Source organism: Trichechus manatus, unplaced genomic scaffold, assembly GCF_000243295.1.
Source record: "Trichechus manatus latirostris isolate Lorelei unplaced genomic scaffold, TriManLat1.0 scaffold00080, whole genome shotgun sequence".
In the NCBI taxonomy this organism is placed as follows: domain Eukaryota; kingdom Metazoa; phylum Chordata; class Mammalia; order Sirenia; family Trichechidae; genus Trichechus; species Trichechus manatus.
In genome coordinates this window covers 1,741,104-1,752,132 of record NW_004444016.1, presented here as the reverse complement: position 1 = coordinate 1,752,132, position 11,029 = coordinate 1,741,104, and the positions used below count along the sequence as shown (strand labels likewise).

At 45.9% G+C, this 11,029-nt stretch overlaps 1 protein-coding gene across 1 annotated transcript in view; it reads right to left on the bottom strand.

Moving 5' to 3' along the window:
- Nucleotides 1–9,573, bottom strand: part of SHMT1 (serine hydroxymethyltransferase 1) — a 33,408-nt gene extending 23,835 nt beyond the window's left edge. Inside the window, exons 1-2 of the mRNA XM_004381142.2 lie at nt 9,510–9,573; nt 462–576 (exon numbers count right to left, since the gene is read on the bottom strand). Of these exons, the coding sequence (XP_004381199.1) occupies nt 462–557 (96 nt within the window). The 5' untranslated portion in view covers nt 558–576; nt 9,510–9,573. The remainder of the gene's footprint in view (nt 1–461; nt 577–9,509) is intronic.
- Between the last annotated feature and the right edge of the window lie 1,456 nt (nt 9,574–11,029).

Below are 11,029 nucleotides of genomic sequence, written 5' to 3'. Positions count from 1 at the left end.
GCTCAAGAAGGGAGAGGGTTGACATGTTGTGGGGTTTTTAACCAATGTCATAAAACAATATGTGTACTACTGTTTCATGAGAAACTATTTGTTTTGTAAGCCTTCACCTGAAGTACAATAAAAAAGAAAAAGAAAAAAAAAATAAGCAAAAGATACTTCTAGGCTTCTAGATACACTCTCTCTGAACTGTAATGAAAGGGTCAAATTGCGGTGATTTCTCCCCTCTCCTTCCCTCCCCATTCCTCCACCAGCACCAAGTGGCATGGGGCCCTGCAGGTTGTAGGAACTCATAGATATGTAAATTTGCTCTTAACCGATATGGAGCCATGTTGTCAGCCTCTGCCTCTAAACCTGGCACTCTTATAATAATTACAAGCTGTCCCTCATAAAGTTAATTTATGATTAGAAGCAGAGATGTAAACAAAAGTCTCTAATTTAAAGAAATATATTAGGACTCCCACCTCGATGTCACTGTCTCTCAGGGGCTCTGCCAGCATCTTAGTGTGCGAGGCCCAGAGGTCGGCATCCTGGTGAACACTGCTGATGGGAATTGCCATCACACTGGTTTAAAGTTGCCTAAAAATGAAAAAACATGTAGTTTTCAACATTAAATGCAGCCAAAGTTCATCTTAACCTACCAAGTTGCTAAAGTACCAGCTCATTTTGTAACATTTCCCTGGAAATGCTTGGTAAACACAAGTGTGTTCTATTGCAAAACCATTCCATGGAATGCTGAGCTCCTCATAGCTGAACGGCTTTAGTAATGAGAACTAACCCTCTTCTCTCCAAGCCCTGTTCACCCCTCACAACCCTCCTCCCTGTGAGGCCATCCCAGTGTGAGTGCCACCTCTCTTCTCAACAGCTCACCTTACCCCTGATCAAAGGTACTTGCCAACACTGCATTTATAACTAAACTTTTCATGGTTACATCTTACCTCCCCAACTAAATTTAAGCTCCCTGAAGGCAAGGACTGAATATTACATTTTTTTAAAATCTCCCACAGTACCCAGCACAACTAGACATGTAATATTGCCAAATGACTGAACAAAGGAATTGATGGCTTACAATAATTCCATAGGTAGGAAATTGGCAGGTTCCCATAAAGTGTTAAAAATTCAGTACTTAGCAACTTTTCAATATATTTTTCTAGGCTGATACACAAGTTACTGATGAATAGGGTACAGGCAGTTGGAATACTCTATGATCACCACCAGTAATACTTTATAAATTATAATTTAAGAAAACATTCATCTTAGTCTTGGCACATTTCTCCAGGCTTGGGGAAAGTGTACTGGAGAGTTTTGCTCTACGAAAGGCCTCTACTAACCAAACCAAACCAAACCCGAAGCCGTCAAGTCAATTCTGACTGACAGCAACCCTACAGGACAGAGTAGAACTGCCCCATAGGGTTTCCAAGGAGCAGCTGGTGGATTCAAACTGTCAACCTTTTTGGTTAGCAGCTGAGCTCTTAACCACTGCGTCACCAGTACTGGAGAGTTTAACTCTAACAAAGGCCTCTACTAAGCACTGTGTATAAGTTATCTTACTTTAATTGCAACACTTTAAGTGTTCCCTCTCCCCATTTTTTTCTTTTTAAAAAGCTTTATCGAGACATAATTCATACTATAAAATTCACTCATTAAAGTGTACAATTAAGGGGTTTTTAGTACATTCAGAGAGTTGTGCAATCACCACCACAATCTAATTTTAGAAAACATCACCACAAAAAGAAACCCTATACCCATCAGAAGTCACTCCACATCTGTATCCCCCAGGCCTAGACAACCACTAACCTGCTTCTCTAATAGATCTGCCTATCTGGACATTTCATACAAAAGGAATCATATAATATGTAGTCCTCTGTGATAGGCTTCTTTCATTTAGCACAATGTTTTCAGAGTTCACCATGTTGTAACATGTATCAACACTTAACATTACTTTTTATAATTTATTTTATCTTTGCTGTTATTGAGTATACAGCAAAACATACACCAGTTCAACAGCTTCTACATGTACAATTCAGTGACATTGATTACACTCTTCAACTGGTACAACCATTCTTACCTTTTCTGAGTTGTTCCTCCCACACTGACATAAACTCACTGCCCCTTAAGGTTCCTATCTAATCTTTCCGTTGTTGTTGTCAATTTGATCCCATATAGATAGATCTGAAAAGAGCACAATGCTGAAGGCAGACATTCTTTACTAGCTAAGCTAAGCTATTGTTTGGTTTTAAGAAGACTTCAGGGGTTGTTTTTGGTTTAAGGTTTAAAGATTATCTCAGGGCAACAGTTTCAGGGATTCATCCAGCCTCCATGGCTCCAAAAAGTCTGGAGTCTATGAGAATTTTAAATTCTGTTCTGCATTTTCCCCCTTTTGATTGGGATTCTTCCACAGAATCTTCGATCAAAATGTTCAGTAATAGTACTGGGCACCATCCAGTTCTTCGGGTCTCCTGGCAAAGGAGGCAGTTGTTCATGGAGGAAATAAGCCACACATCCATTTCCTCCTCCTATTCCTGACTATCCTTCTTCCTGTTATTCCAGGTGAATAGAGACCAATTGTTGTAACTTAGATGGCTGCTTGCAAGCTTTTAAGACCCAAAGGCACTACTCAATGAACTAGAAGGTAGAAAAGAAACACTAAACAGGATATTAGGCCAATTAACTGGGATGTCCCATGAAACCATGACCCTAAACCTCCAAACTAAGGGACCAAATCCCATGAGGTATTTGGTTGTATACAAGCAGCTTCAGCAGGTTTTTTTTTTTTTGGTTATTGTTGTAAATATATCTACCACACAACTTTTGCCAATTCATCTTTTTACAGGTATACAACTTATTGATAGCAATTACATTAATTAGCTATATAACTGTACCCTTAATCAATGCAATTTTTCCATCACCGTAATCCAAACCTCAGTACTCCATAAGCAATAACCCTCCCCCTTTCCCCCTTTCCTGCCCCTGGTAACTACTAATAAACTTTGATCTCAATACATTTGCTGTCTTTGTCTTTTTATATAAGTAAGGTCATATAATATTTGTCCTTTTGTGACTGGCTGATTTCACTCAGCATAATGTCTTCAAGCTCCATTCATATTGTAACATCTATCAAGACTTTATTTCTCCTACTGGCTGAGTAGTATACCTAGGAATGGAATTGCTGGCTCATATGGTAGTTCTGTTTTTAGTTTTTTGAGGAACCACCACACTGTTTTCCACAATGGCTGTGCTGTTTTGCATTCTCACCAGCAATGGATAAGGGTTCCAATTTCCCCACATCCTCCTCAACATTTGTTATTTTTTTTTTTAATCTTGACCATCCTAGTAGGAGTAAAATGGTACCTCATTGTGGTTTTGATTTTCATCTCTCTGATGTCCCCTCCCTATTCTTCAAGTAATGACAATGAGGCTCAGAAAAGTAAACTGTCTTTACCTAGGGCTGCATAGCAAGTTGGCTGAGGAGCCAGGATTCAGGACACCAACACACATGCTCTAACTGTAGGAGCTGCTAGTTAAGATAAGCGCTTGCCTGAGTACAGACCCTTCTGTAAGAATTACAGGTCAAATTTGCATTTTTATATTTCTATCAGAAAACTGTTGTTAATTGCCATCAAGTTGGTGCCGACTATTGGTGACCCCTTGTACAACAGAATGAAATTTGCCCAATCCTGCACCATATTCACCATTGCTGATGTGCTCAAGTTCACTGTTCCAGCTATTTTGTATTCTGAGTGCCTTCCAACCTAGGGGGCTCATCTTCCAGCACTATATCGGACAATATTCTGTTGTGATCCATAGGGTTTTCACTGGCTAATTTTTGGAAGTAGATGTCCAGGCCTTTCTTCCTAGTCTGTCTTAGTCTGGAAGCGCTGCTGAAACCTCTCCACCATGGGTGACTGCTGTACCAGAGTTCAAGGTTGCCAAGAAAAGACACAGACCACACACAGGCTGCACTAGTGCATAGCTAATTGCTTTACTCATGTAGAGAAGAGAGAGCAAGATCAGCTTCACTAATGGGCACCAGTCTCCCATGGCCAGCAGGATTGTCCCCATATACGGCTGGTGCAAGGCAAATGTTCTATGTTCACCCGTCTTATGCCGTAGTCGAGAGACCCTGTTCCCTCCTCACCAGGAACAGATATAGAAGTGGGGTTGGCCAGGTACCACATGGTACCCGTGCATGCACAAGTGATAGAGAAAATTACTGTGTGCCCAGAACAGGGGGAAGGCTTCCCCAATAAGAAGAAGGAACTGGGAGAGAGAGACTCAATTCCTAGCCTCCTTATCAGAGAATGTTCTTGGCTTAAGGCCTTTACTTAGGCAGCCTATATGGGAGGCACAGAGGCAGATCATTCCCCCAACAGGGACCCTGCTGATATTTGAAATACCGATGGCATACCTTCCAGCATAATAGCAACATGCAAGCCACCAAAGTACAACGAACTGACAGATGGGTGATGGATAGGGAAACTACATCCCATTAAAATCAGCTAAGTATACGTGTAGACTGTAGAAACGGCAAATGTTCTGTACCTACATACTTACTACAATTAAAAAACAAAAAAACTGAATCAAAGGGGAAAAAATACAGCTTACTAAAAATAGGTATTTCTTTAAAAACATGTCTCTACAAAGAACTAGAATTTGTGATCAACTGGAATTTATGATCACCCCTAGCATGAGAGTTTTGGACACTTACAGGAGCTAACCTGTCTTAAAATCAAGAGTTGGCACCTTTTCAGTATATCTTCCCACTGATTCTGGTAGTTTTCATTTACAACTCATTCAGTCAACTATTTGTTGAGCCCATCCGCATGCAGCCACTGGTTGGTACTGGGAAGACAGGTGAACAGACTGGACCCTGCCTTCAGAGGACAATTAAGCGCACCCAATGCATAACTGGTGCTGTGGAGCACAGGAGCTGGATGCTGGGGCAGGAGGGCAGATAAGGGAAGGAGCTCGCTTTAGATAGCTGGCCAAGAAGGCCTATTTGAAGATATTTACATTGGAAGAGAGCCAATCACAAGGAGAGAGACCATTTCCAAGTGTACACACACAGCACAATTTGCTATACAAATATGCACATTTAACAAAAATATACCAATTGTCCGACTAGTCCCAAGTCACAGCCATCCTCCTTAATTTCTGGTAGAGTTAATACGAAGAAATGATCAATAATTTTTTAACCAGGAAATTCCCAATCAGGGCTTCCAAAGCAGCCTTCCCGTGAACACAGGGAAAACAGGATTAGAAAAACGCAGCCAGGCCTGAGACTGCAGCGTGGTGCTGTCTCTCCCAAGGCCAGGCAGCTCCAAGTGTGGCCAGTTGCAATGTGCTTGGGTGAAAGGTGCTCAGAGAGAAACTACATGTGGTATGAGCACCAGGCCCCTGCTCGTCTCTGCTGGTCTCTGCATGCAAGCGAGGCCAGCGCCACCAAGAAGCTCTAACCCCAACAACACTGCCCTTGGCAAGAGGGATCCTTGAGAAAAGCACCACAGCAATAACAGGCCCCTGGCCCTAGAATTCCCCCCCCCCCAAAAAAAACTGCTTTTAAATAGTAACTACTCAAGGTTAAAAAGGATTTGAAGGTAGCAAACAACACAGAGCAGATATTTCTTAACCGCTGACAACTGAAGTCCACTTGGAAACCTCCTATATTAGATAGATGGACAATCATTTGGTGAAAGGCACTTAGTTCAACTCTCCGCAAGGGGAAAGTCTCTTATTTGCCTTCAGTCCACAGACTCACTGGTTCTGGGTTAGCATTAACAACACGCAAGCCACCACTTGCTGCCCTTTTGTCCTTATTGCAAAACTTTTTCTTAGCCAAGATACCTGGTCTGACACACAGTGACTTTGTAATCCCTGTCAGAGTTGTATGGTGGCTGCCCTCCACTCACCTAGGCTAGGGGCGACATCCCTGCTCTCTAACCACCCACGTGGAGTTTCCTACCCTGTATCCAGTGACTACTGAGGATCAAGTAATCCCCACGCTACAGTAGGTACTCTGTTCCCTTATTAAACCTATACTCTCCTTGGTCCTCAATTTCTTAGGGCTGCTGTTAACAGAAATACCACAAATAGGCGTTAATGAACAAACATTTATTTTCTCACAGTTCGGAGGCTAGAAGTCCAAATTCGGGGCACCAGCTCTGGGGGAAAGCTCTCTCTCTGTCCCCTCTGGGGGAACATCCTTGTTTTGGCTTCTCTAGCCCTGGTATTCCTTGGTTCCTTGGTGATCTCCACGTGGCATCTATCTTTCCCCCATTTGTGCTTGCTTGTCTGTATGCTGAGAGCCCTGGTGGTGCAGTGGTTAAGAGCCCGGCTGCTAACCAAAAGGTTGGCAGTTCGAATCTACCAGCTGGTTCTACTCTGTCCTATAGCATCACTATGAGTCGGAATCAACTCGACCGCAATGGGTTTGGTTTGGTTTTGTCTAATCTGCTCTTCTTATATCTGGAAAGTTGTTAGGTTTAAGACACACCCTACACGGATACAGTCTCACTAACATTACAAAGAAAATTCTATTCCCAAGTGGGACTACATCCATAGGTAGTCAGGCCCATGTGGCTTAAGCCTGCAGACTAGGGAGAGTCACAGAGGTGAGATTCAAGAGGCCTGAGGATGAGGGACTGGATGGACCAGAGCACAGATCTCTACCTTGTGACAGCATATACTCTGCACATTTCCAAGTGTTTTCTAGAAACCCGTATTAAGCTATTTCTCATTCCAACTGTGACATCTGAAACCAACAATTAGGGAACCCCAAGTGGAAAAGATAAGGGCTTCTCTTCTCCAAAAGAGCATGTAGATCACCTGCTACCTCTCAAGCTGGACTCCTCCACTTCTCCAGGTGTTCTTCACCTGGAGAAGAGTGTGCGTGTTACTGGGTGGAAACCCCAGGTTCTTGCTCGGCATGGCTGCTATCCACCAATAAACGAGAGACCAAGGTGGGAGAACAGGAAAGGCACCTTTATTTCTTTGTACAAGGAAAAGGAGTCAGGTGGAGCTGCTGTTGCCCAGACTGCTCCTCAAGGGCGAGGAGACAATTACTTTCAAGGAGTTTACAAGTAGGGAGTTCATACAAGTTATGTCAACATTCTTAATCACACTACACAGGCACAATGGGGTTTACATATAACTTCCAGTCAAAAGCAGGATTCAAATGCAAAGCTGCGGGGGAGGAAGCCCAGCAAAGGAAACAGATTTTTTTTTTTACATTGTATTTTAGATGAAGGTTTACAGAACAAACTAGCTTCTCATTAAACAATTAGTATACATATTGTTTTGTGACATTGTTACCAACCCCCACAAGTTAATACTCTCCCTTTCTTGACCTTGGGTTCCCTATTACCAGCTTTTCTGTCCCCTCCTGCCTTCTCGTCCTTGCCCCTTGGCTACTGTGCCCCTTTAGTCTTGTTTTGTTTTATGGGCCTGTCTAATCTTTGGCTGAAGGGTGAACCTCAGGAGTGACCTCATTACTGAGCTAAAAGGGTATCTGGGGGCCATATTCTGTGGAAGAGGAGTGGTGTGAACAGCACCGACCCTGGAGCCAGGCTGCTGGGGACCCCAGTTAGCTAACATCTCTGTGTCCCACCTTCCTTATACGTAAAACAGGAATAAACATAGTTCCAAACCCACTGCCATTGAGTTAATTCCAACTCACAGCGACCCTACAGGACAGAGTAGAACTGCCCCTAGGGTTTCCAAGGCTGTAATCTTTATGGAAGCAGACTGCCACAACTTTCCTCCCCAAGAGCAGCGGGTGCGCTCCAACTGCCAACCTTTTGGTTAGCAGCAGAGCGCTTTAACCACTGTGCCACCAGGGCTCCTTGGCACAGAGTAAGGACTCACAAAACATTTGCTATTATTATGCTTAAAGAAACCTGGGACCTCAACACGTCTTCATTACCACCTGGTAACACCTACTGGCAAACTTGGTGACACAATGGTTAAGAGGCCGGCTGCTAATCAGGAGGTTGGCAGTTTGACTCCACCAGCGCTCCTTGGAAACCCTATACTGCAGTTCTACTTTGTTATATAGGTTCGATATGACTCAGAATCGACTTGATAGCAATGGTCTTTTTGGGGGGGGGTGGGGGAGGGGAGGTTTAACACCTGCTGAGCACCCTGGGCAAACACAGCTCCAAGCAGTGCTTGATAATTCTGTAGAAATATCAAGCATGGGGTGATGCTCACCAAATCCTGGGGAAATGAACCCAGGAAGTGAAGTCACTTGCCAAGGTCACCAGCCTTGCCATGGCCTTGGTGGCCTTTGTAAGATAGGTGGACCCAGCCGGAGTCAACTGAGGTAAATGCCTGGCATACTTACCTGGCAGTTTCTGTGCTCTCTACAGAGAAAGAAGGAAAGGCTCCAGAAGGGACTTGCCTCAGGTCACAAGATAAGAGAATCTGAACTCTGGTTTACCTTAAGTTCCAAAGCCTCTTCCCATGATACTGCGCTAAATACAAGCACAATTACCCACCTCCATTGCATACTTTGGACACGCTGTCAGGAGGGATCAGTCCCTGGAGAAGGACATCATACTTGGTAAAGTACAGGGTCAGCGAAAAAGAAGAAGACCCTCAACGAGATGGACTGACACAGTGGCTGCAACAATGGCTTCAAGCATAGCAACGATTGTGAGCGTGGTGCAGGACTGGACAGTGTTTCGTTCTGTGGTACACAGGGTCACCAGGAGTTGGAACCGACTTGACAGCACCTAACAACAACAGCTGCATGCTCCCTCAGATGAGAAACTATGATCCCCTAAGAACTGAAACTGGTGTTTCTGGCCCAGCAACTGCTGAGTGAAGGCTCACATTTGTGCTGCCTTAGCTGACCAAGGGTCACTTAACTTCCAGGAGGTTGAAGCACAGGGCGTTGGGCCAGGAGCTGACAGCACAAGATTCCTCCCCTAGAAGAGTGGGTGACAGATGGTAGCAACAGGCGTCGCCCCTCCCCCAGAGGGATATGACTCCACAGTTCAAGAGCAGAGGCCATGCACGTAGTGGTAAGGAGTGCAGGCTAGGAAAACCTAAAGGTTGGCAGTTCAAATCCACCGAGTGGAGCCACGGAAGAAAAGCCTGGTGATCTCCTCCAGCAAAAATTACAGCCAAGAAAACCCTATGGAGCACAATTCTACCCTGTAACCCATGGGGTCGCCATGAGTCGGAATCCACCCCAGAGCAACTAACAACAACTCCAAGGATCTCGCTTAACATCGCCCTTGAGTCTCTGCTGCCTCAACCTGCAGCACTGCAGGGTGGCGTAGGGGTAAGGGGCTGGACTTAAAATACTTAATGAGAAAAGTGCTCAGCAGTCAGCCTTGGCGTGCGCGTTGAAGGCCACGGCCACCACCGCTATTTCACTGCGTGCTCGCGGGCCCTCCCCGCCCGACCTCACACTCAGGGCTCCAACAAAGCGCTCCCTCCGCCGATTTCGGGGGAACGCCCACGCGCGCCGCGATACCGAGTCCTGGGGTCCCAAGCCGCGGACCTACCGGAACGGACCCGCCCACGAGACAGTGACATACGGTCCCACGTGCCACGAACCACGCGCGCCCTAACCCGAACTCAACGCGCTGCGCTACTCTGCTCCCTCTATACTTCCTGCGTGCACCACCCCGCTCGGCCCTCCGCCGGTGGTGCCCAATCAGAGCTCGCAGCCATCAGTCCCCGACCCAAACAGGCCGACGCCATTGGCTGCGCCGTGCCGTGCCGGAACCGGGCCTGGGACGTCGTGTGGTGCGGCTCCTCACCTAGGGATGGGCCAGATCAGGATTGCCCCCCTGGGTCGGGCCTTAGGCGGGTTTAACTGGGAGGCGGCATAGGGCTCATCCCATTTTACTTGGTAGAACGTGTTAGATTGTGGGAGAATTTTCTTGTTTGTACCTGTTTGCCAATATCCTACTCACAGTTTAGCGCCGCGGTCCTTAAATTAGTACAAACGTAGGTGGGAACTCTGATGCTGGCACCATTCACTTAACCTTTTTGAGGTTCATATTTCTCATATTTGAGTTGGAGATAATTATATCGGCCTGGCAGGGCTGTCGGGGAGAATTAATAGATACATAAGACACTAGAGGGTCAGGGCAAAAGAGGAGGACCCGCAACGAGGTGGATTGACACAGTGCTGCAACCATGGGATCAAGCATGACAAGGATGGTGAGGATGGTGCAGGACTGGGCAATGTTTTCGTTCTGTGGTACATAGGGTCGCTATGAGTGCGAACGGAGTCGGCACCTGACAATAACAAAACCCTTAGCATTGTGTTGGTGAGACGGGCAGTCTGCCCGCCATCTTGAATAGGCAAAGGGCTGTGCCTGCCATGTTATGTGATATAGGAACTAACTCCCTGTCTTTAAGCTATATCCTTATTTAGGTATGCTTCCTGCTTCCGGACAAGTTGAGGAAAATAAGAGACTGGGGTGGCAGGACCAGCTGAAACTGGCAAGAACTAGATCTGGCCCCCTGACAAGCGCAGAACCGTTGACACCCGCACCCCCCCCCCCCCCCGCCAACTCTACTCCCACCAGACAGAATCAAACTTTAGCGGCCCAAGATAGGGGGAAGGCTGGCAGAAGCAGGGGGGTCCAAGCCTAAGATCTGGTTAAGAGACTACCCCACCCCCCTTTTTAGACTGAGCAAGGGCAGAAAGGCCAGGCTGCCCCAGAACGCCTTTTCAGGCCAGATCAATCAGCAGGCTAGCCCCACCTACAGGCGTTCCTGAAGACTGTAGACCCAATTTACTTCACCCATTTAAACCCCTTGGGCCGTTGTTCTGGGTGCCATCTTAGTGACACAAGTTCTGGTGTGCTCCTTTCTTGGCCAACCAAGTAAAACTTCTTTCGCTTTCACCCGTTTTGTGTCTCTGTGGCCTGGAACAATCCAGTTACGTTGGCACAAAATAAGGATTCAATAAATGTTAGCTGTTGTTAATATTCCACCAGCAGTCCATCCATTTGTCATACTGTGATGGCTTGCCTGTTGCTATGATGCTGGAAGCTTCATCACCAGTATT